General features: G+C 53.6%; 7 protein-coding genes across 7 annotated transcripts; 2 read left to right on the top strand and 5 right to left on the bottom strand.

Moving 5' to 3' along the window:
- Positions 1-871: 871 nt before the first annotated feature.
- J4E84_005644 (uncharacterized protein) lies at positions 872-2,250 on the bottom strand (the record flags this gene model as incomplete). Its single annotated transcript, XM_049388240.1, has 4 exons — positions 872-922; positions 974-1,287; positions 1,338-2,048; positions 2,136-2,250. 4 exons carry the CDS (start codon positions 2,248-2,250, stop codon positions 872-874), a joined length of 1,191 nt encoding a protein of 396 aa, XP_049243785.1.
- Positions 2,251-3,329: 1,079 nt separating this feature from the next.
- J4E84_005643 (uncharacterized protein) lies at positions 3,330-5,105 on the bottom strand (the record flags this gene model as incomplete). The annotated part of the gene is made up of 4 exons (XM_049388239.1): positions 3,330-3,706; positions 3,873-4,184; positions 4,234-4,952; positions 5,008-5,105. 4 exons carry the CDS (start codon positions 5,103-5,105, stop codon positions 3,330-3,332), a joined length of 1,506 nt encoding a protein of 501 aa, XP_049243784.1.
- An 866-nt stretch (positions 5,106-5,971) lies between these two features.
- On the bottom strand, positions 5,972-7,261 carry J4E84_005642 (uncharacterized protein; the record flags this gene model as incomplete). The annotated part of the gene is made up of 1 exon (XM_049388238.1): positions 5,972-7,261. The coding sequence occupies one exon, from the start codon at positions 7,259-7,261 to the stop codon at positions 5,972-5,974; it is 1,290 nt and encodes a 429-aa protein (XP_049243783.1).
- A 1,828-nt stretch (positions 7,262-9,089) lies between these two features.
- On the bottom strand, positions 9,090-11,246 carry J4E84_005641 (uncharacterized protein; the record flags this gene model as incomplete). The annotated part of the gene is made up of 5 exons (XM_049388237.1): positions 9,090-9,299; positions 9,365-10,604; positions 10,651-11,003; positions 11,066-11,132; positions 11,191-11,246. 5 exons carry the CDS (start codon positions 11,244-11,246, stop codon positions 9,090-9,092), a joined length of 1,926 nt encoding a protein of 641 aa, XP_049243782.1.
- Positions 11,247-11,672: 426 nt separating this feature from the next.
- On the top strand, positions 11,673-13,480 carry J4E84_005640 (uncharacterized protein; the record flags this gene model as incomplete). Its single annotated transcript, XM_049388236.1, has 2 exons — positions 11,673-11,934; positions 11,997-13,480. 2 exons carry the CDS (start codon positions 11,673-11,675, stop codon positions 13,478-13,480), a joined length of 1,746 nt encoding a protein of 581 aa, XP_049243781.1.
- Positions 13,481-14,922: 1,442 nt separating this feature from the next.
- On the top strand, positions 14,923-17,535 carry J4E84_005639 (uncharacterized protein; the record flags this gene model as incomplete). The annotated part of the gene is made up of 3 exons (XM_049388235.1): positions 14,923-16,923; positions 16,973-17,072; positions 17,123-17,535. 3 exons carry the CDS (start codon positions 14,923-14,925, stop codon positions 17,533-17,535), a joined length of 2,514 nt encoding a protein of 837 aa, XP_049243780.1.
- A 1,394-nt stretch (positions 17,536-18,929) lies between these two features.
- Positions 18,930-20,753, bottom strand: J4E84_005638 (uncharacterized protein; the record flags this gene model as incomplete). Its single annotated transcript, XM_049388234.1, has 3 exons — positions 18,930-19,284; positions 19,334-20,258; positions 20,309-20,753. The coding sequence occupies 3 exons, from the start codon at positions 20,751-20,753 to the stop codon at positions 18,930-18,932; spliced, it is 1,725 nt and encodes a 574-aa protein (XP_049243779.1).
- Between the last annotated feature and the right edge of the window lie 4,130 nt (positions 20,754-24,883).

Raw genomic sequence — 24,883 nt, 5'->3', positions numbered from 1 at the left:
ATCCCAAGGTAGCGGATACAATTTAGGCGGTAATTGGAGAGGCGTTTGAGGCGTCAGAGAGGTATAGTGTGGTGTAGCGTAAAGTGCTCTGGCGCGTCCGATGATGTCGCATTCCAGAATTATTTTTCGACGCCCGAACTTCACCCGGCACAACCCCCACCACCCCGCACTACGCATCTTGACATGGACCCCCAAGGCAAGCACACGCACGACATCTCAGGTATGACGCTGGTTGCAAGGATATGTAGACAAGCAAAGCATATACGTTAGCTTTTCAAAGCGAGACGTGGTAGGCTAGATAGCGAGGTGAGGCGACCGTTATCGCAGAATCCTACCGAGGTTGAGCATCGTTGCATCTAAATCATACAGGTCACGCTGACTACTACCCAAAAGTGAGGCTTCAAACTTTTCTTTCATTGACCCGTGACATGCGCTCAAGACTATTTACGCCGTCTAAAAAACCTCGTAAACATGACATGCCTGACCCAAGGAAACATGCTGCAAAACCCCACCTAGACAACGCCTTAGATGCTAGTGATCGTTGGTGGCAAGAATCCAGTAACCTATTCGAGCAGATGTCTGGAGGGGCGGGAAGAAGTGGTGGGGGGAGGGGAGAACTGAGTAGTTCTTAAGATATCTAGTCCAGAGAGAGCTCAACCAACCATTGCCGAACGAACACCCCTGAACTCTTTTGATGCAGTATTACGCCGAGTAAGAAATCGTGAAGTGAAATATCGGACGCAGAGAGTCGTTTGAAAGACATCTCAGTGTGATGGAAGGCGACTGGGAGGCTAGCCTGGACCGAACATGCCGCTCAAAACGACTGGGGATATTGTGATCTGGGGAATGCGAGAGTATTTTGGTGCAGCATTTAGCTCTGCTTGCACTCAGCAGCCTCCTGCTTTGGTTTTGTGCCGTCGTTCTGATACTGCGTTAGATGGCTGTGTTCTGTAGAGTGACTTGGACTGCTTACCTCGTCGTCTGACTCCTCCTCCTCGTCGCGGTCATCGCTGAGCTCGTCCTCGTCCTCATCGTCCTCGTCTTCAAACTCGCCCTCGTCGAAGTCCTCAATGTTCTCGTACTGAAGAGCCTCGCCGGTGAACCAGTCAATGGCGCGGGGGATGAGCTTCTCCTTGATGTCCTCACCGAGCTGGTAGTCGAGTTCGAGACGCTCCTCGATATCGGAGGTGGCGTCGTCGTCGTCTTGTGGGGGCTTGGGTGGGTCGAAGAAGTTGAAGAACGACTCTGTAGGCACGGTCTTCTTAACGACGCGGGTCTGCTTGGTGTCTGAGAAAGTTAGTTGCTAGTCAAATACCGACAGATGTCAAGATGCTCACTCTTGTTCCTCTGCTTCTTGCTCTCGATGCGGACGGTCAGGTCCTTGCCGGCCTTCCAGTCGACCTTGTCACCCTCGGCGTGGTCGTAGATGAAGTCGCCGCCGTAGCCGTTCTCCTCCTGGTAGAAGTAGGTCTTGGTGATGGTCTTGTTGGTGAAGAACTCGTTCTCCTCGAATTCGAAGATGAGGCGGAAACCGGGGCGGTCGAGGTACTCCATGCGGATGTCGGTCAGGTGCTTCAGAGCAGCCTCGTCGCGGTCTGTGATCATCTCGGCGAGCGAGATCTGGTTCTTCATGGCGCTGAGCCAGAACTCTGGGATACCCTTGACGTCCTTGCCCTCGTCCTTGTTGAGCTCAGCCTCGGGCTGGTCCTCGTCCTCGTCGTCCTCGTCTACCTGCTCGCCGACCTTGACGCGGTCTTCTGAGGGCTCCTCGGCGCCGTTGACGATCTTGGCACGGGTCTGGTATAGCGGTGTGAACTTGGCGAAGTACTTCTTCTCGAGCTGCAGGACCTCCTCTTGGAACTCGGCCTCGAGCTTGGAGTGCTCCTTCTGGACGCCCTTGAGGCCGGCAACACGGCGACGGACCGAGGCAGGCAGCGACTCAATGTAGCCGCTGGAGCGGCCGACGAGCGAGCCGAGCTTGTTCTGCATCATGGCGACGAGGGCGGGGTTGGCAGCGAAGAGACCGGCGGCAGTGCGCTCTAGTTCCTCTGCGAAAAAGCGAGTTAGCGGTCAAGGCCTTCACGAGAATACAAGGCGGGGTTGGAGGGGCAGGAGCGTGGCAGAGTGCGACGTACCTTCCTTGATGCTGCTGACGCCGGGCTGCTGGGCGCGCGACGATATAGGCGCAGCATTGGCGGGTGTGTTCTGGGGGGTGCTGGCAGGGCGCACGTTAGAATGTGGTACGTCCATGTTGGGGGTGTGTGATGGTGGTGTTTGGGCGAGGCCAAAATTGTGTGGCGGAGGGGAGGGAAGCGACTTACGGGGCGGAGATGGAGTCCATCTTCTTATTGCGGATCGGCTCAGACATCTTGGCAAATGAGTGATGTCGGACTGCGAGTGGCGAGTTGGGGTGCAAAAGGTGGATGTTGTGGGTGAGCCGCAGAATTGTTCGGCGGGCTGAGCGAGAAGAACAGGCGCTGGGCAAGGCAAGGTCGCCCCTCTACGGCACTAGTCACGCCTAGTGCGAATTCCAACCGGACACTGCGAGACGGCAACAAACAAAGCCTTTGCGACCACCAAGACTATCGACGCTGCCGTGGACGGGGGGAGATGCAGTGCGCGAGGCAGAGGCGGGCGGCGTGTCTATTTGTACCTTGACCGTCTTTTGGGCAGAGGCGTGGCACGTGTGCCCTGCCTTGCATCTCTCCGACACTGTAGACGGGCGATTCAAGTTTATCTGGCGGCGATACCTCACTTGCTTGTGCGCGCAGTAGTCTACCACGTCGACTGCCCTGCACCGTGGCTACGGCCGACCTTGCCCGCCGGTACTGGGAGAGGGGACATGGGGACATGGGGAGCGCATATTTTTCATTGCATTGGTTGACGAGCCTTTTCCCCGACCTGCCCAAAGCCGGCCGGAAAATGCCCCGATTGAACTATCGCGGTCGTGGGCGACTGCAGCGCACACCGTACTTACACTGAGGTGCTGTATACCGCCACGGCCGCCCTGGAGCGAATACGATCTCTACACACGTCCGATCAGCGTCAGCTTCGATTAGTAGCCACACCTGCCTTCTAGAACAAAGCGGGTCTCTGGAAAATCCTTAGCAAACCCTTAGCAAAATCTCTCTGGCTCCATCGCACTTGCCTAAACTCAAAAGCGGAAAGCGCCCCTGGGCAACCACGGATGGCAGCATGTTGGGGGTGGATGTCCCCAAGAGTCATGTTCTCTACTGGCGACTAGCGGCCTGTGCAAGCACACTATTTCCGGCAGTTGCAATCGTGAAGCAAGAATTGAACCTTTCGGCATGGACATGGCAATGATGCTTCTACAGTCTTCCCTGTATCCTCCCCAACCTCCTCGTAGCCACAACGGCCATACACGCCGAACAAGCCCCAATGAACAGACAAACCGCAATCGCATTCGGGCCATCCGTCTTGTGGTGTTCCTCTGGCGGCGCCTCGCTCAACTCCGGGCTTTTCCCGGGCTCCAGGATGGAAAACACTACCCACGAGATCCCTGTGCCCATGAACTGAGGTAGCGTGGTATACAGATTCATGATGCCGAGGTATTGCCCTGAGCTTGCTCCGCCGCTGGAGGAAGGCGCGCTGCCCTTTTCGAGGTTGGATTGCGCTTCGGGAAGGTCGATAGAGGTGCGCTTTGGGTGGGCGGAGTGCGAGGAGGAAGTGTTGAGGCGGTTGATTTCTACACCGAGGAAGGCGAAGGGGGCCCAGCAGGCCACGGACCATGATCTGTGTTGTCAGCTTGGGTTCAATGAGTGATGTGGTGATGGTTGTTACTCACACGCCACAGCAAGCAATGATGATGGTTGCGTGCCTCAAACTTCTCACAAAAGGTGCCATGACCATACTTCCTGCAAAGATACAATGCGCAGTTGTCCACGCGGTAAGCAGGCTTGGTTTGTATTTCGCCAGTCCCGTTGACTGCTTAGATGGGCGAGAGAAGCCAGGACCCTTTTCGTCTTCTTCTGGGCTCTGTACGAAGAAAGGCAGGAGAACAGACATGACGAATGTGATGATGGAAAAGGCGATGAGGGCCATGGAACCAATGCGGCCGACCTTGCCTGTGAGGTCACCCGCAGCTTTGACTTCTGCTGGGGCGTCGTATCGTAGGTATACTTCACCAACCCACGTGGTGCTGTAGAAGAGGAAAGGAAACCAGCCTAGCCACTGTCAGTTCTTGATCACAGAAACAATATGATAATGACATACCAATCCAAGCCCAGAACTGGACTGTGCAGATAGCCTGGATACTTCTAGGCAGATTCAAAGCAGTATGCACGATAGTACCGAGAACTTGCTTCAGATCCAGCTCCTTGCCCTCCTCCGCCCCATCATTAATGAGCACCCTTTCCGTAACAGCCCAACTCGTTGTCCCAATGGCTAAGCAGAGCGTCAACGCCGCAACACCCGTCAACTGCTTGAACTGTGTATCCCCCAACATAGGCCCAAAAACATTCTTCAGATCAATCGCTCCTGCCCCGTACCCAATCAGACTTCCGACCGCCACCATTCTACTCGCCCAACTACTGCCCATTTGCTGTTTCGCAATCGGCAATGTGTCGACGACCAGGCCTCTGCAACTCCCCTGCACGGCATTGATAGCGAAATCAATACCGTATATACTGAACACCGCCACGTATATTGTTGCGCTCTTAGCCGCAGCCTCGTCTTTTATAAAGTACCGAACCACCTCTTTCGTCCAGCCCAGCAGCAACAAGAACATGGCCACCAGGATCGTACCAAAGAACATGAACGGCCTCCGGCGGCCCCAGCGAGAGGTAGATCGATCCGCGACGACACCGACGATAGGCTGCATTATGAGACCTGAGAGCGGGCCGGCGACCCATACGAGGGATATCTTCGACTTCGTGAGACCGAGCTCGAGGAGGTAGGGTGTGCAGTATGTCATTTCGACATTCCACGTGAACCTGCATGGTGCTTAGTACAGGGCGCAGGCAGAACTCATGGGAAGCGGGGATTTACTGCAAGCCGATGAGGGAGGCTGTGAGCAACGCCATGCGCATGCTCTCAGTCGAGCCCTTGACTGAGGGTGTGCCCTGCCATTGCGCAGCAGACGGCATCTTCCCCTAGTACTCTCCTCGTCCTTGCACCGTGGCAGCAACGTGGGCGCAGTCGCGTGCGCTGCTCTCGGGGGTCTTCGCGTATTTAGGGAAACGTGGAAGGGCGCATTGGGTAGCCGGATTGTGTGGTAGGATTTCGTATTACGTTCGCGTTATGCAGGGACTCGGTCGGGCCAGGTATCGATTAGAGAAACGCGCTTAATGCATCCACGTATGAGATGACAATAGGGTGAGAAAAGCAATAAGAGAGTTCCAAGGGAGTGAATGGAAGTTGGTATTTGTCTCGTGTCTAGGAGTCTAGTCTGAAGAGGGGGGAGTAAGGCGTGCAAAGGAGGAGAGACGTCGTCAGCTCCATGGCTTGGCCGTGTCGCTTGTCGAGATGATTACGGATGTCGGGATCGTGGAAAGGGCCAAACGGCGGCTGGATGGAGCTAGACTGTTAGACCGAGCGGGCCGTGTGGCGCACCCCCGAACATCTAGTTCGGCGCAGTTAGGACCGAGATGGTCGTGGGGCTGTTGCTCGTACTTCGCATGTTGGCATCTTCATGTACGTTTGCTCGCTGTAACGGTGTCTTCATTCAGTGTATTCGGCATGTGCGTCAGAATGATGATTACTGGGAGCGGGGTCCTTCCAAGCTAGCTCCTCTCACGGCGCAACAATATCCAGGGTTTCGCAACATACTGATTGACTTTTCTATGACATGCATTGCAAGAAATCAAGGAACAAACTCGTAACCTAAAGGAAATCTCGAACAAAAGGAAATAAAGAAAACCACCGCCTCCTACAAGACTCCAATCTAAGACCAAAACACACATGGAAACCCCGCCTGCTCACTCTTCGAAGAGTATCTCGCATCTTCCATCCCCTAGTTGGTGTCCCAAATGTTCAGGCTCGAAATGTCCGGCGTTGAGCGGTCTACGGTGCTACCACTGGTCAAACTCCAGCCCATTGAGCGGTTTTCCTTAGGCTTTCCGAGCTGTCTAACAATGACTGACGACCGATCCAGTTCACGCACCGCGATCACTGCCCGCACGATTTCGTACTTCGTCGTAAAGTATTCGTCCATGGTCCACTGAAAGTTCTCGGACAGGTCACTAACGTGGTGCGCGATTTTTACACCTGCACGTTGCTGCGGATGCGGACGCATGTCGAGCTGGTGCTGGAAGTAGCCCCACTCACTGGTATCTGACTGCTCGATGATGTAGGTGTCGTTCGTATCTTTGATCATGGGCTCGAAGTCCTGTAGCAGCCAGACAGAACCAGGGTTGCCATCGTCGTTTATAACAACGACCATGACCCAGTCCGTCTCTTTCCAGGGTACGTCGTCACTGTCAGACCAGTGCTTCGCGGCGACTGCGTGCACCTGCCCAATTTGAAGGCATACGAATCCAGTGAGGCTGTTGCCTTGTACCACCATACTTTCGATACTGGAGTCACTGAAGGAAGACCCATTTGAACCATCCGAGCCCCCACGCCTGATCCAGGTCTCTTGTTTTAGATCCGTGTACTTGATTCTGTTTCCAGATGGTATGTTGATTCCAATGACTCCCTCCCTGGCGAACTTGCGTGGGTCGTCATAGAAGACGATCGCATCGTCAGGTTCCATTACTGCCAAGCATGGACTCACAGCGTAGCGGTAATCCTCGTGAGTCCCAATGGGGATAGACGGGCAGAAGTATGCGCTCTGTCGTTGACGCAGTTTTTTGAATGATGCGTCGTCCGCGTAATTGGTTTCGGAGAGAGCGCGGATGTAGTCCTCGGCCGTTCCGACTTCAGGTGCCATCCGAATTTTCTCATCCTCTGCGTGTACCCATAACCAAAACTGCTCTTGCTTCACAGCGTCCTGCAGGGCGTCTTCTAGAAGGTCGCCTTCATCGGTAAACTTGTCGTCAGGATGTACTGGTTCCTTAGCAACGGGCGCCTTGCCTTTGTCACCGGTATTGTTCTTAGGGTCGGTAGAGGCGGTGATGTCGATTTCCTTCCATCGGAGCTTCTCTCTCTTCGCGAACATCCTCTCTCGGATGGCCCGAAAATCCTTCGCGTCGCTGGGATCCCAAGTCTCTGGGTACTTGAAATCCTTGCTCTGGTACTGTTTGGCGATCTTCCTCGCAATCTTCTTGCTCTTCTGCTTCTGAGCTTGATCCGGGGTTGCCATAGTGAGCGGTACAGTTCGAGGAGTAGGTACAGCTGCGGTTGTGTTGATAGTTCTTCCGAAGCGAGAAATTCAAGGTGAGGGAACAAAGTTGTGTGGGTGAGTAGACAGGGTTCGTGTGCGCTCTTAATATATACATGGATGACGTAATATCATTCACTATCACGTGCCGATTGTAAGCCTTGGCTCCGATGTATCGCAACCATGGTTCGCAGGCAAAATTAAAATTCTCAGCCAGAGATAAGTACAGTCATGTGCTTTCGGTGCCTAGAGGAGGGAATGTAGGATGGAACTTTGCACTTCTGTGCTCGGTTATTCTTTACACCGTTCACTACATAATATACAAGCTTGGGCTGTGAAGTAGAGTACACAACGTAACACAGAGACAGTTATGAGAGTATTACGGACTAACTGCAGTTCGCGCTGCAAGTTATGAGCTAGATTACAATATCCGCGCCTTGTGAAAATGAATCGCCTTCCGTGGACAAGATACCTAGCCCTGTCAGGGCCGTCTTCTTGCATATCTAACATATGTGTAATTGATGTATGTAGTCAGAAATGCACAGCTTCGGGCTTGTAGTAGAGAGTCTTGTGTATAACAGATAGCCTTAGCTATTTGTCCTAGTCACTTTACAAATTCTACTAATAAGAACAGAGTAGCGTAATAACCCTCTAGCTTTAGCTCTCTGCGTACCTCTACCTAGTTATAGCAATCTATGGTGTGAGCTTCCCCTGTCCACATGTCACCCTACTCATCCACATACCAAAGAGGGTGATTAGTCCACCAGTGGTAACCGCCAAACCTTCCACTGAGCTAACCAATGCTTGTGACATTGAGGGATAGAACAGTGGTATGGCGTATAGTCGTATGTGGTATAATGGGGGATTTTGTGGGTATTGTAGTGAGAGAGGGCGTAGGTGGAGGGGGATGAAGGGATTTTGGAGATCAGAGGCTGGGTGGCAGGATACGTGGGCGGAGGCGAGGTGAAGGTGGTATAAGCGAGAGAGATGGTGAGAGTACTGGCGTTGGTCTGGCGGGCGTTGGTCGTTTTTGTCGCTGGTGCAAGCCCCTCTCGATGACGGCGCGATCAAGTGTGCGTCCTACAAGATGCTATGCATGTTGTCCTGAAGCCGAAGTAATTGCATGAGAGATAGAACCTGATTCCACCGAAAGTTAATGGGAGGCAAGAGCGATGGGCAGGTTGATTGTGGCGTTAAAGGCAGCAATGAAATCATAAAATCATGCAGATAGAGGAATAAGGTGACTAGAAAATGGCGAGCCTGTACATGAAAACATGAAGTAAATGGAGTATGAGAAGGCTGGGCGATGTGCATCACGCGGAAGTCAAAGAGCGATGACGATGTTGCTGACCCAACACAAATGGCAGTAGCGCCCCAGCACACAACAACCCCACCCTTCATTCAACACCTCAAACATCATCAGCAGCCAACTCCATGATTACGACTAATTTCAATAATTCTTCAGCTATCTGCGTGGTATCCAACGTGGTCAAACATGCAACAAGTCGCGCGCCTTACTCCAAAGAGCCTAACCAATCCATTCGAATTCCAATTCATCCATATCCTCCATCCTAGCCGTGTATACCACCTCAATAACCAACTTAACAGCGGGACTCATGACTCCAAAACCAGCCACTGACTATGCAAAAGAACCATAAGAAAAAGAAATCTACCAAACGATACACCGCTGAGCGATCTCAATATCCAATCCATGCTATTATCCTATCCAAACTCTTGTGTTGGTTTCCCGGACGGCTGGCTATACAAACGCCGGGGTAAGAAGAACCCTATGCTCGAGATCGGTCGTGTTCTACTCGCCGTTGACCTCCGGCTCGGGAGCAGTGCCGTTGGCGCGGTCGGCGCCCATGTACCGCTGCATGTATGTGATGTAGTCGAATTTGGGAATGTCGCGGTCTTCTGCCATATCTGGGCCTTTGTGCTCGGGCATAGTGGAGAGGAGGTCGTCGATGACTTCGTCTGGGACGAGCGAATGGCGGAGGTCGAGTTCGGTGACGTATGGCTGGTGGGATGTTAGTAGCTGGTGATACATGGAGAAATGAGGGAAAGAGGTAGGTATAGACTGACCTTGCCGTCGGCGACCTCTTTGAAAGACTCAAAGACTTGCTCCGCGGTATTTTGATCCTCGGTTTCGTCCACCATGAATCGGATAAACTGCTCGAATGTAACATAGTCTTTGCCACCACTAGTTTCGCGGAATCTCTCGTGCATTTCTTCTTCGTCGTATACCAAGCCCAAACTAGCCAATGCGGCAGAGAACTCCAACTCTGCTAACGAATTCGATACGTCGCGGTCAAAATGCCTGAATACTGATTCAAACTCCTCAAGCTGTATTGGGGTGAGGTTGGTCATGTTACGTGCCACCATCTGGTTTTCCAAAAAGGCAAGCTTCTTCGATACCGAACTGCGGACCAAGCCCAGCTCGTATTCTAGCTCGTCGTATGTGTATGTTGTGAAGTCGTTCTCCTCGATGTTCGCTTCGGCGCATTGCTCGTCGATGGACGCTATGAGGTTCAGGTATTCGTCCAGGGGTGCAAGCGACTTGCTGATCTCCTTTGTGTGCTCTAGCTGGTCCTCAACATCGCCTTCCAACGCTGATATCGATGTAGAGAGTGTGTTGAGGGCCAGGGCGAAGTCGTTTGCTTTGTCGGCGAAGGATTTCCGCAGAGCGTTCTTGATGTCTCTGATTGTCTCGTTGATGACCTGGGAGCGTTGTCTCTCGGCCTTCATCAATCCCGTCCAGGCGCTGTCCAGTGCTTCGAGGCTGAGCTCCGCGGGCGGATCGTACGGTCGCAACCGGTATGTTGCCAACTTCGTCCTTATATTCCCTAGTAGTCCCACCAGGTCTGACTTCTCGGCTACCCATGTTCGCTTGCTCTTGCGCTTCCAGGCGGTGAACTCGGTCGACTGGTTCCTAGCGTCTGCGTATGTCCCGTCGAACTTGGCCTCCTCCCATTGTGTGCGCTGCTTGGCGATCTGGTCCAGCAGCTCGCGCATGCGTCGCTCGAAGTCGTTCTGCATCTGCCAGGCTCCCTGCATATTTGCGACGAACTTCTCGACTCGCCGCCCAGCATTCTCCACGCGCTCCATCTGCGAGAAGGCGTGGAACCAGTAGGCAATGTATGTCATGAGTGAACGCTCGTCGGGCTTCGCGACGTCGCACACGTCCTCCACATCCAGCAGGTCGGGGATACCAATCTCTTTGGAGGCGATATCGAATGCAAGCTGCATGTTGCCGCGGTGGTCGCTCTTGTCTAGGCTGTCGTAATCGATGAGATCGGGACGGTGGATGTCGAGCAGGGCGCAGCTGTCTGTTGTTAGCCCAGTCTCCCACCAAAGAATGCTCCACCTACAATGCCAGTCCGTCGTTCCAGCTCGTAGAGAAGTCACGCACTTCGACCTCATCGTAGCAGGCCGTCTTCCGCTGACACCACAGCAGCAGACCCTCCTTGGCACTGAGACCCTCTTCGTTGATGTCACTGATGGTGAAGCGCAGAATGAGGGTCCATATCAGACCCAGGATGATCTTGCTGTTGCCGTCGACGACATCTTCGGCACCGGTATTGGTAAGCTGGATCCTCCGACTCCGGATGAAGTCGAGCGACTTGTTGACGTTCTCAAACTTCTGCACGCGCAGCTTGGGTCGGGAGGCATAGCGGCCGAGGGATTCGTTGCTGAGGATCTCGAGGAGGTGTATGAGTATGATCTAGGGGGCGTTAGGACGTGATGCGGGGAGAGGCCATGTTGGGGGCCAAGCGGGGCACGTACACCGTCCGAGAGGTCGATGATGAGGTCCTTGATCTCGACTTCGCGGATCTTGAGCTTGCTGTTCAGCCTGCAGCGGTGTGAGTAGTAGTGTCGGGGCCGGGGCGGCGGCGGGGGTTGCAGCGTACCACTTGGTGAATGTCTTCTGCTGGACCTTGACCCATTGCTGTTCAAGCGGCGCCATGATCAGTGTGCATCAGGCCTCTCACTCGGACTGGGCGCATGCAGGTAGGAATATATTTGGGTGGATACGGGATGCTAGCTGGCGACTACTCGGGCGTGTTTTCCAGAGTCCTGGCCCAAAACAATGAATGGCTGACTGCGGGCGCGGCTTCGGCTGTCGCTGCACCCCTGTCCCAGTAGCGGGGCCCCTGGATCCACACGGCCTTGGGCGCCCGAGTCGCCTCTGGTTGGCTGGCTGCGACGACACGCGATATCTGGTTGACAGTCTCTTCGTCCAATGCTTGCTGAGACCGAGAGACAATGTCCAAGATACTCTTGGAGTAGCGCGTGTATTCAACCTGTCTATTCACTTGCCTCGTGGCTGCACCCCGCCGGGTACAGCAGGCGCCACACGCCATAGTGGTCCTTCATCGCTCTTGCCTGCATCATGGCTGTAGACGCGTCTCAAGATGCCGCGTCGCTGCCATATCACGAGCCGGGCATCGTTGTCATTCTCGTGCTCACGTCTTTCCTCCTCCTCCTTAACGTCGTCAATGCTGCTCTCGACAGGGTGCTGTACTGCGGTCTGCTGGGCCAGGTTTTGGTTGGCATTGCATGGGGCACGCCAGGTGCGAAGTGGCTATCCGAGAGCTTAGAAGAGACGGTCGTGCAACTAGGCTATCTGGGATTGATACTGCTTGTCTATGAGGGTCCGCATGCGCTGCACCGCCCAACCCTACCCATATCTGTGGTCTTGACTAACGCTCACTAGGCGGGCTTTCTACTTCGTTCCAATCTCTCAAGGCGAATCTGCTTCTATCTTCTGGCGTCGCACTCACGGGAATTCTAGTTCCTATCGGGCTCTCGTACACTCTGCAAGGCTTACTGGATGCTAGCCCAGTACAAGCTTTCGCCGCTGGCGCTGCTCTATGCTCCACCAGCCTGGGCACAACCTTCACGGTTCTCGGGTCGAGTGGCTTGGCTACCACCCGCCTAGGCGTTGTTCTCACAAGCGCCGCTATGATGGACGACGTCGTGGGGCTAGTCATGGTGCAAGTCATCTCCAACTTAGGTGGCGACAACTTCAGCTGGGTAACGGTCGTTCGCCCAGTCCTCGTTTCGGTTGCTTTTGCGGTTATCGCACCTCTTGTCTGTCTCTTCGTCGCGAAGCCTTTGACCGCATGGCTGAACGCGTACCGCGAAGCTCACCCGGGCGCACATCTGAGCGCCTTGCTACAGCGAACACAAACAGCCTTCGTGATCCACACGCTGGTTCTCATTGCTCTTGTCGCGGGAGCCACATACGCGGGTACGTCGAATTTGTTCGCTGCGTATATCGCGGGAGCTAGCATTAGTTGGTGGGACTCTGACGTGCCCCATCCTACAAGCACTTCAGCTACGAATGCTGTAGATGAGAAAAGACAGGCAACTGTCGGTCCAATGCTTGAGAGCTCAGAAGGCTCGTCTCCCGATGCGTCAAAGACCACAGCAGACCAACATCAAGGAGCAATTCCGTCTCGACCCACCGACATGGAGAGTGAAGAGCATGTGGTTGCGACCGGTGGTGCAGCCATCTACGAGCAGTACTACCATCCCGCAGTGTCGAAGATCCTACAGCCGTTCTTCTTCGCGTCAATCGGCTTCTCGATACCCATCACACGAATGTTCAGAGGCGCGATAGTCTGGCGAGGCATCGTCTACGCTGTTCTCATGACCTTCGCAAAGCTTGTGTGTGGTCTCTGGCTCGTCCGGGTCTCCATATTTCCAGGCAAGAAAGCACCCGGCAGATTTTTGTCCAAGGTGCGCCTGCCTTCGGTGCCTCACCTGTGGGGAAAGAGCGGCGGCGCACCTCCCGCGCAAGAAGGAGTCACTTCAACGCAGGCAAGAGCTACCCCATCGCGAACCCGCCCGATAACTTCACCAAGTAGTACCGAAAGCGAGGCCCGATCTTCGCCCAATCCACCAAAGCCCTTTTCGCTGCACCCGCCACTGATCCTCGCCTTTGCAATGTGCGCTCGTGGAGAGATTGGCTTCCTAATTTCCGGTGTCGCCGAGTCCCAGGGAGTCTTTGGAGAGAGTTCAGGCGAGCCAACCGACATGTTTCTTGTCGTGACTTGGGCCATCGTTCTGTGCACTATCCTGGGTCCTCTGGCTGTTGGACTATCCGTTCGCAGGGTAAAAGCACTCCAAGCGCGCAAGAACAAGGAACAGGAGGGCGCGGGCAGGGACGTTTTGGGCGTTTGGGGTGTAGGATAGACTAATCTCCGGAGTAAACCAAAGCTATCGAAATGCGGTCGCAACATGCCCGGGCAGGTTCAGTGCGCTCGAGTTTTTGCTGCAAACTGTTCACTTTGTGCACATGTGCCCCTGTTGTCATGACGTGCATCGCCGGGTGTCGCGACAGGGATAGCGGCTGTAATGGTGGGGTCGGAGGCGGGCATCGTCCAACAGACGGTTGAAACATGCTGATTTGTACTCGGTGTATCGAGCGCCGTGGGACGTGAAACGATAGGACATGATATATAGTGGTTGCCGTCGCGATACCTTCCCATATATACATGTCGACCATGTGCGCAGCTGCAATGGATGCATAGTGCGAACTGTAAAAATGTAGACGAACATCACTGACATTTGACACAACGTGAAATCCCGTAGTTTGGTAGAGAACCCTTCTTTTGCACAAGCAGGCAAGCAGCCACCGACGTCGCGAGCGGCACGGTTTCTAAATATGCACCGGTGGAGGCTGTGGAAGGTTTTGGCGGCCAGCCAGAAGGGTTTCAGACGTCAATTTGCCTTCTTCTGAAACGCTGAACAAGATGGTGTACTTGCAACCGCCGGGCGATCAAGCCGGACCCTCTGCCGTTGTCGCGCCTGTCTGCTGATGAAACGTCTGTAGTAGACTCATGCCGCTGGTAGTCCTCCGCTGCTTGAGTAGAAACAGCCAATGAGTGCAAATCGCGTTCCTTTCAGGCTCGACGTCCGAAGAGGAGTCGAGCGCACGTGAGAGAAAGTTCCGTGCCGGATGCTAGCGCGCCAGTGCCCAAAGCCAATGGTGCCAGGAGAAAGGGTTCCACTCCAGGCCCTACCACGACTGCGTGCACCAGACACGACTGCGCTCTCGCCCGCAGCCTGTCAGCTTCTCCTATTTACCCTGCTTGTGCAGTTCTCGAATGTGGCATCCTCGCTGAAGACGACTCGGCGCGACGCTTTGCGATTTGGATTGGCAGCAGCGCCCGCTCGCTTTCAGGATCAGGACTGGTATCCCGCTCTGCTGCAGCCCGACCCTCGCATTGCTGCTTACTCGACGCGACCCCCATCTCCGGACGCTGCGTCCTCGACACCACCCCAGCGCCCTCTGTCTCAGTGAGAGTTGACCCAGACCTCGCTCAACATCGCCCCGCCACTTACTTGCTCACCCCATTGAGCACGGGTCCCCCGCTATTCACCACACTCACCCTCGACTGCCTGGCCGCACCAGAGGCAGTGAACGACTCACGAAGCTATTGTAGCTATTGTATAATTCGACTGTTGTTGCTACAACGATAGTCTGCCCATGTGAGTCCCCTGGCGCTCCTTCCTCAGCTGTCGTCTGGCTGCTCCAAACACCGCTTTTCAACCCCAAACGGCAGCAGCGTCACCTGCCCCGTTTCAATCAGACTGCCACTCGCGAGACCGGCCGCTGACCACATTGCTCCAGCATGTATCCCAATGGACATTTCGAGAACACCCGTGCAGCACCAAAACCACCCCCACCCAAACCCACCACCGAGCGCAACCTTTTCCCCGACACCAACCCCAACATGCCGGGCAACATGGTCGGCCGGAGTATGCAGTCGTCTGCTTTCAACAACGGCTCGCAAATGTCGCTTGTACGCACACAGTCCGAGAGAAGCGTCTCGACAACGGCCACAGTCAAAGAGGGCATGGTCAAGGTCAAGGATGCAAACGTGTTCAGAAGTATGATTTGGGCCGAGCGGTGGCTGGTACTGCGCGAATTCGAGCTGAACTTTTTCAAGAGCCCTAATGCCTCCAAAGCATCAACCACGATTCAACTACGAGACATCCTCGGCGTGGAGCGATCAGACACGCAGCCTTTGTCCTTTGAAATCACCAAGGCTGCCAACGCCAGCAAGGGCTCGTCCCCGCCCCGCGATGGCCCTACAAAGATCATTACATGCAAGGTCGAGACTGACGATGACGTCTACTCGTGGATCGACAGCATCTACCAGCGCTGTCCCAGCATGGGCGGTGTCAGCAACCCCACCAACTTCACCCACAGAGTGCACGTAGGCTTCGACCCTAACAGCGGAGCGTTCGTCGGTCTGCCGGTAGAATGGGAGAAGCTTCTCACCGCATCTGCTTTAACTAAAGACGACTACGCGAAGAACCCCAAGGCTGTTTTGGAAGTTTTGGAGTTCTACACCGAAAAGCTTGTCAAGCGCTCCGAGGACCCTCAGCAATACCCGAGTCTCACTCCGACCCCGCCAACAAATGCTGGAATGGAGAAACAGCTTGGATACGGTGGCAGCGGCAATTCTGTTGCGCCTCCGCGCCCTGCACCGCCTGGCAATTATCAGCGAAAAGACAGCTACAGTCAAGGCTATGGCGGTCAACAAAACTCGGCTTCGCAGCAACAAAACCGCTACGAACAGGATCGCTACGAACAAGATCGCTACGAACAGGACAGGAGGAGGCAAGAGGACCAGGTCAGGGCACAGCGCGAACGCGAACTCCAGCGGCAGAGGCAGGAGTACGAGCACCAACAAAGGCTGCAGGCTGAAGCTGAAGCTGATTGGGAGAACGATATTCCAAAGAAGGTTACTCCAGCGGCGAAACAAGAAATTGGCGGAGGCGGCTATTCGCGAGATCAGAGCCCGTCAGGCCAGAGGTACAACCCCAGCCGCCCTGCGCCATCCACTCCCGGTGCAAGAGGCCCACAGCAGCAGCCCCCGCGGCAGCCAGTCGCACAGCGTCCAGCACCTTCTGCACCTCAGCAACAGAATGGTGGCTACAGCACATCTCCTTCCAAAGCGCAGTCAACTCAGCAACGACCACCCATGGCCTCGAAGAATTCGAGTGGCCAGGTTCCCAGGGTTGCTAATGGTCAAAACCAACAGCAAAAGCAATACCAGCCAGGTGCTGCACCCAAGCCGTTGAACGTTGCTAAGCCTCAGAATGCTCCTGTCAGTGATGCAGTGAAGAAGGCCGAGCAGGCCCTTACTGCTAAGCCCAAGGAGGAGCCAGCACGGAAGGATGTGCGCATGTCCAGCATGTCCGAAGGCGAGGTCATGGCGAAGCTCCGGGAGGTCGTATCCAAAGAACGGCCACTGGACTCGTACAACAAGCAAAAGAAGATTGGTCAAGGTGCTAGTGGTTCCGTGTATGTTGCTCGCATCCGTGAAGGTGCCACTTCGCCCATGGCCCGAAGGGTTATGCAAGAAAATGGCCCACGTGCACAGGTCGCTATCAAGCAAATGGATCTCCGCAACCAGCCACGCAAAGAACTTATCGTAAACGAGATTATCGTCATGAAGGACAGCAAACACCCCAACATCGTCAACTTCTTGGACGCGTTCTTGCAAGAGGAGCAGTCCGAGCTCTGGGTCGTCATGGAGTTCATGGAGGGAGGTGCTTTGACCGACATCATTGACAACAACCCTTCCATTAGCGAAGACCAGATCGCGACGATTTGCTTCGAGGTAAGCTATGTAGCATGGACTTTCGGGAATCTACACTGACAATCATCAGACCTGCAAGGGACTTGAGTACCTTCATAACTTGAACATCATCCACCGAGACATCAAGAGTGACAATGTCTTGCTCGATGGCCGTGGCAATGTCAAGATCAGTATGTACCCGCCACGTAACCTCCATCGACAGCTTGCTAACCTTTAACAGCCGACTTTGGTTTCAGTGCGAAGCTCACCGAGCAGCGCAGCAAGCGTGCGACTATGGTTGGAACTCCATACTGGATGGCCCCTGAAGTCGTCAAGCAAAAAGAGTATGGCAACAAGGTCGATATCTGGTCTTTGGGTATCATGGCCATTGAGATGATCGAGTCTGAACCACCGTACCTGAATGAGGAACCGCTCAAGGCTTTGTATCTCATTGCCACCAATGGCACTCCTCGTCTCAAGAAGCCAGACAAGCTCTCGAAGGAGCTCAAGGCTTTCTTGTCGGTCTGCCTTTGCGTCGACGTAAAGTCCCGAGCGAGTGCCGGAGAGCTGATCAGCCACGACTTCCTCAAGAGCGGATGCAGCCTAGCGAGCCTATCTCAGTTGCTTAACTTCAGGAAGAACGGCGGCCACTAAACCCCTACTGGGCACACCACTACAGCATGAAGAGTTCTTCCGGTTAGAGCCACAAGAGTAATGGCGAGCTGTTTCATGCTTCTGGACTTCGATACCCTTTTCATGTACATTTTCCCAGCTATACCCAAACTTCTCGGCTTCCGTCCTTACCGAACGATCGACGACATACCACGAAACCTAGGAAGGCGTCATTCGCTTGGGCAATATCAGTCTGGTCATCTGTACCCTCTGGTCGCTACGGAATTTGCCTCTATACATCCCATGTAACTACTCCATCCGCTATTCGCCTTCTCGTCCGTCTTTCAGAGCGCTAAATCAAGCACCCTACGAGTGATACATCTGCCTCCAAAGTCTACAAACGGTGCTCAAATATTATGGAATTTGGAGGAGTGAGGTCCATTGCTCAACTACAGTACCAAGTCCTTCCCTTCGGGCCCGATATGCGTGCGCGCCAGGTAACTTGTCATGTTTGTCTTTTTCAATGTTCCACAGCGTAGCGATATCGCACGGTCTGGCAATCTTAAGCATCCAGGCGCAATATTTAAGGCTCTTCGTAATTAAATCCTTTGGGAGTACATGTGGATACCGATAGATTCAATGGCAATGTCATAAAACTTCAATGCGAGCTCTTCTTCTTTCGTGCTTGGCTGGCCACCAATGTCGCAACATGACTGACCATTCGTCACGTGCCATGAACACTACACCTGATCCCACCTCATCAACGTCTCCACCTAATGTCCCTTAGTAGCGAAATTGAATTGCTCTTGCAGGTTACAACAGACTTGGGAACATCTGACAACCGGTAATGCATATCCAGGGTGGCTCTCTATACCCACACCAGTCAAGACAAAGTGAGCAGAGTTACAGTTTGGGTCTACGACTGCGTTTGGTCGCGTCTATCTTCTCCTGATATGGATGTGTTGCTGCATCCGCGCAGCTAGAACTCATGGTGCTGGTTTGGTCTAAGGATACGATGGCGAATATGGATCTGCAATAGTAGAGAGAATGGGTGACAGAGACGGGACGCGGAAAGAATGGGATTCACGCTCTTCCTTCTATGGTGCCAGAGCGCTGTGTGGGCAACCGGGGAATAGAAACTGCAGGTTGTGGGAAAAAGAAGAGACTGCTTCTGCGAATACTGATTGAATTGAGATCTAGACGCGGTAGGGTGACTCGACGTTGAGTGATCGATGATGGTATGCTTGCAGAAATGCCTGAGATGTGCCGAAATGACAGGAGGATGATGACTCGCTAAGATGCATCCAATTAGGATATATGACGTAAGAGATCAGAAAGAGATGGGATCTTGACTGCGACTTCTAGAATGGAAGAAAGGGTAGCTTGAGGGACTTGGGAAAGTGCGAGGGACTGGTCGCGGCGGGTTTGGCAGCTGCTCAACCCAAGCACAACAGATGCGGGCTCAATGCGACGGTGCTAGACTTGGGACTAAGCATTTCGTCCCACCATCCGTCGTCGCGCTGGCATGCCGCGTCCTGATTTGCAAGCCAGGTACGCATACCGCTGATACGCCTGAGCACGGGTGGGAGCGTGTTCTTGTCGCCTTCTCGTATTGGTACGACGCGCTGGTATAGGCGGTCGCGCTTGTCTGAGTTCGCAGTGACTGCAGCGATAAAGAAGGGCCAGACGGGGTAGATGGCGGTGTATAGTGGACCTTTCACTGGTAGCGAAAGGAGGAGAGTATGGAGTGCGTCGGAGAGCTCGAGGATGGAGGAGTGAAATCTTGTGAACCTGGAGACATGTCAAAATGTGAAAGCTTTAGGCTATATAAGATGCTTACCCGTAGACGCGACAGCGCAGGTAGATGAGCGCGGCGAGGCGAAAGGCTTCTGCTGTGGCGAGCAGGATTTCTTTCTCTGGCCCATCTGGCTCTGAACTCCACTGCTTTAGATCTTGAAGCTGTTTCTCTTGTGCTTGGGCGTACATGAGTTTGTTTAGTCTGTATGGGCCCGTCGGAAGTGATGTTATGGATGAAATGAGGAAGAGCAACTGAGGTGAGACTCCCAGAGTAGTCGAAGTCCTGGAAGATTCGCTTGGCGATATACTATCCAACCAGTTTGTGGTCTCGAACGCATGCTGCCGAGTGTTGCTTAACTGGTGAGAAGTTCGTGCGGTACGTGCCAAGATGAGCTGAGCGTGCAAGAACATGACGGTGTCAGAGTTGTGGGTGATTGCTTCCGGGGGAATCGCATCGAGCACATTAGCGTGACATGACCAGCACATTAGGGAGTCGTCTTGATTGATCAGGCCGTGGTGCATCAGTAGCATGCTAGTAGCCAGGGCACCGTTATAGTGATGACCATCGCTGATTTGTGATGCTAGAGCTTGAAGTGCTTGCGTCGAGTAATACAGTTCCGCTTGGTGATAGGTATCCTTGTCTTTCGGCATCTGTTCGCAGAGGTATGATGCTGAGAGACTGAGGATAGCGTAGCGTGTGCTTAAGCAAGTATCCGCAACCTGTAATAACGACGTGTACACATTCGTCTGCGATGCAACGGTGCGACCCGGGCAGATGCCCCTGACATAGAAGTCGATGAGGAAGTTTTCCATATCTGCGGCAGCGGGGACCGTGCTAAGTGGGAAATACTTGATGAGACTTGCGGGTCCTGTCTCCTGTGAAGATATGCTGTCACGAGAACGGACAGATCGCGTCGGACTACGTGAGCATATCTGTAAAGCTTCTACAGTTAGCATTGGTGAATCGACTGCCCAGATTAGCAAGCTACGTTTGATACTCTCATGGTGAAACGCATACCTTTAGCGCCGATAAGATCCGACAACTCGGACAGAAAGTCTTGACAAGCGTCCGCCTTTGATCTCTGAATGTATCGAATGCGCTGAATCACCAGCGCTACTGCGTTCGCGTCTTTCACCAAAGTAACGTATGGCTGTCGTTGCTGAAGTGCTGCTTTGAACTTTTCGAACTGGTTGCTATTGAGCTCGCCCAGCCGCCAATATAACTGACCCAGGACTTCGAGAAGCACAACGCCGGGGCCTTCACTAATCATCCACTGTCGGATGACAAGCAAATTCCGCCTGCTGTTCCTTTGATTTCCCTCGGTTGGTAGGTCGACTACCCGCCCAAGGAGTCGGTCGATATGTGTGCAGTCTAGACTTCCGAAGTCCGCGGTTATTGAAAGATGTTGGAGAGCGTCGTTGGCGGCCTCGAGAGCTTTGGCGAGCCGTCTGTCTGCGTCCATAGTGATGCGCTGCACGGCCGATCGCGTCGGTAACAGTACGTAGAATGTGTTAAATATGTGTGCCGTGACTCTGGAAAGAGAATTACAACCGTACCAGACGGATGTTGCGGGCTGGGCTCCACCGAGGATTGTTATATCGCGTTTGACCCAGAGAGAAAATATGTACTGAACAATGGGCCTACATCGAAGTAAATGGACAAGGGGAGGTGAAGCATAAACAAGAGACAGAAGCGCCAGAGGCACGGTACCTTGTCCAGCATCGCGTCTGAAACTCTGCAAGCATACGGTGCACGCAGGTGAGGCTCCGCCTTGCTCGCCATGATGAGAATGCACATCAAGAGGCTGACTTCATGCAGGCTGGGCTGCAGATGAGGCCGTGTAAGTCCCCGATTTAGGTCACCACAACGTTAGCTAGCGCGAATTTGGCGAGATGGAACGGATGTGGTCATGAAACAACATGTTGACTTCCAGTTTCCCAAACGCTGACAGGAGAAGGCGCGCCACCACCTGGGCGTAGTACCCGTAAGGCTGGAAGGATGGGGCTATTCAGCGCAGACGTGCGGCACAGCGCTTGGAGACGCATGGAGCACATGGCACGGCGCATGTCGACAAGGAATTGTTCGCGATAGCGAGAAGAACGTTTATGGACTTGAGTCGTCTCTCGCCGGGAACGGCTACGGTTGGCGAGTCTCGGTCATTGTTGTTGGCGAGGTACAGGAAGGGCGAGCTTGAAAGAAAGGGTGAAAGCCGGCGAGCCAGCCGAAAGAGGAAAGGTGCATACTTTAGCGACGACGGTGAGGATCACTCAGCCACATCCCCAGCTTGAGTTTCCCTTCAATCGGGATTTCACCCAAAGACCATGCCATCGGCGCGCCGCTTCTGCAACGTCGGTGCACACTGCTCTCCGCACCACCGACATCCTCCTCAGGGCCCGAGCGAGGCAATCGCTCTCCGACTCAAAGTACATGCGCAGAGCCTCGGATGCCGAAGAACGGCCTGTCGGGGGCATCCGCTCCTCGTGGGTCTGAGCGGCAAGCATCGACCTCTCGTTCTTACGTAGCTGGCTTGATACCAACCCGTCTGTCCGCTTCCTGCCTTTACAACGATCGCGAACTTGTCGATCATTATGAGGCAGGTGTGATCCGCTTAAGGTTCATGGATACCTTTGCTAGCTCTCAAGACGACGACCGACATCGAAGTCCTTTCACCAGGTTGACCGCTAGATGCACTTGTCACAGGATCAAGACAACACAGCCACGATTTAGTTACAGGCATTTCCAGCTGCGGCCCCAGGGATCTCAAGGTCCAGGCAACTCTTATACATCTAATAGGTATATCTGCGCAGGGGCCGAGTCAATCGTGAAACGCTAAACCGAAACTGTATAAGGAAAAGTGACTTCGATGAACAGTGCATTCGTTGAGAAAAGCATGGAATTTGACGGAAACTGATGATACGCAAAGTCCTACTACAGCGCCACAAGGGCTGCCACAGGACGTGACTGTCATTCCGTCTTCAGCTTCTCGACGCAAAGCCACATCCCCATAGTCTACTAGGTATTTGGTCCGCTTCAAGCGACATTTTCGGGTTGTTCGACACGCTGGTACGCCGTATTGTTCCACTCTTGTTCAGCAAGATGGTCTGTGCTAGCATTATCATGAGTAAGCTTTCCCATCAACCTAAAGCCCTTACCAGCAGGTGTCCAGAGGTCTGAAAACACTCGATCGGGATGAAACACTGTCAATGCTACAACTGCAAGGACTATCATTGGCCCTCCTAAGACCATGAATGTAGCTTCGTGGTCAGCCAGATCTCCGCCGAAACCGGTTCTGAGCTCAGCGACACGGTATATGCAGCGCACACAGATGAGCACAGTTGCAAGAAGAAGGCTCCACTGGAAACAGATGATGTTCTTTGTCAACGAAGCTGGATGTACAATGGTGGCTGGGTGCATGGCAAGCTGCTTGAGATCTTCGCATGCCGCAGACGGAGAGGGAATTCGCCCCCAAAGAGTCAGGAAAAGAGTCAGGGTATGATTTGGGACATCAGACCAGCCATTACGATATTGACTCCCGTACTTGAGCTGTGCTTGTCTCCTGCAGTTGCGGCCATGCCACCACCAAGAACCTGTAGGACAAGAGCGAGCGTATCGCGTGCGACGAAGACCTACCTGCAAAAATTGGGTTCTAGCCTCGGATAATCGGCCCCGTTGACTACGATGTTGCGTCCGAAAGAGCAATAGATGCTGGCGGTCACGAGAGCAAGTGACATGGTAGGCGCAATGCAGTCACTGACTCCTGTTAGACATGGACGTCATACACGGACGGGGTAACATACACAAAGAAGACGTTCATGCTGAAAGGGTCCAGGTTGAGCATTATGCGGTCAACATATCCCACTGCCTCTCCGAGGACGTCAGCGCACATGGTACCCGTGAACGACCAGGTCTTGTTTCGGATGCCATACCACAGCTGTCCACCGAACCGTGTCAAGCAACAGAGCATGTAGGCTACTTTTCCCCCAATGTTGGTCGATATTCGATGACTTGCCAGGACTCTGGACATTTGCCAACTGAAGGCATGTCTTCAAGGTTGTGCTCGTTCACAACTAAGCCCTCAGCGACACCGTGATCTCACTCCATCCGTTCGGTGCACTGTATTAGCTTCCGCCGATCTCGCAAGTGGTTTGCGCATCACTGTTGTGAGCTTTGGCGTGTGCCTGCGGCTGATACATAGCCACCGTAGTTCAAGCGAACATGACTGGCGCAGGCGCAGCGGGAGGCTACCGCTTACAGGCCTTCAAACATGCGGAAACAACGTGATTGGTCAAACGTCAGGATTCTCCCATCGGCTTGACTGGTTGAAATGAATTATCAGAATAGCAACGAAACAAAAGGGTGCAGGCTGAAGCGAAGAGATCTACAACGGCGAACGCCATTGTTGGAGGAGCTGGCCAATTACGCACAGGCCAACCTCCCCACTTCGCCTTGTCTCCGTCCTCAACCTCAGGCCTCCCAGGCGCAGCGATCCTTCGAACAACAGCTATCACTTCTGCATTGGTGCTATCGACGCAGACAGAAGTCGGGAGCGGTCTTTGCGATCTTCGCAAGCCTGCTCCTCGTGCAAGGATCAGGACGAGCCAGCCCTTCTATCAGATCACCACGCCGGTTGCAGCTTCCATGAGATCTCCTTACTCCTCGAATCTTATCCCGTCTCTTCACTTCGCTATTCCAACATTTCCACAGCACTTACTGCTTTTGAAAAATTGCCGCGCTGGCTGCTGGGCCTACGGGATAGATCATCATGTTGTCGCCATTGCGCACGCTGTGCTCCGGATCTGGAGACGTGATAAATGGCCATTGGTATGTACTGCTCTAAACCATATAATATTGTGCAAAAACATGTTCCCGAGTATTGTCTACTTCGAAAGCCTGCATTCTGCTCATAGGAAAGCCCAGAACTGTCGCTATGTAACAGTTGATACCTTCTTTCGGCATTGCGCGTTTACTTCGATTACCAGCCCTTCATTACTGTCAGTCGACGTCGATCCAAGTAACTCTGGTTCCGCACTGGGTATCGGTATATTTCGAAACGTTTCGTCTCTCTTGCACCATTCTCATGTTCCTGTGGCTGCTAGTCCGGGCACAGGATCTGGCCCTCTGGTCGGTATACAACGAGTATACGAGTTAGTCCATAATCGGTGACTTGCTCGATCAAAACTTCAACAAGGGCTATCGCAGAGCGCTCAGCGGACAAAAGAGCCTTATGATAGACGAACGACCTTCTGCTGGTCACTTTGAAGATGCCCCTTCTCTCGAAGTGCATTGAGCAGGCTCATTCAATAGATGAACATTCAGCTAACTCGGACTAAGCAAGTACGCATATGCCTCTCGCGATGTAAGGAGCTTATTCTGAGACGTGAGTACAGTACACATGCTCGAGAACTTTGTTTTACTCCACATCTCCGGAGATGACAAATGGAGATGATGAACCTGCTCCATCCCAAATCGTCGACGCAAACACATTTGCACCAACCGAGTCTAGCGTCTTGGCAGACCATCCCTCCCATCACCCACTGGTAATGAAGCTGCTGAGCTAATTACCATCCCTTAGCTCACTGGCATTCAACGTTT

Source organism: Alternaria hordeiaustralica (genome assembly GCF_023758085.1).
Source record: "Alternaria hordeiaustralica strain BMP 2776 chromosome Unknown scaffold_10, whole genome shotgun sequence".
Classification (NCBI taxonomy): Eukaryota; Fungi; Ascomycota; class Dothideomycetes; order Pleosporales; family Pleosporaceae; genus Alternaria; species Alternaria hordeiaustralica.
The sequence above is the reverse complement of the archived record's forward strand: the minus strand, read 5'-3'. Positions and strand labels throughout refer to the sequence as shown.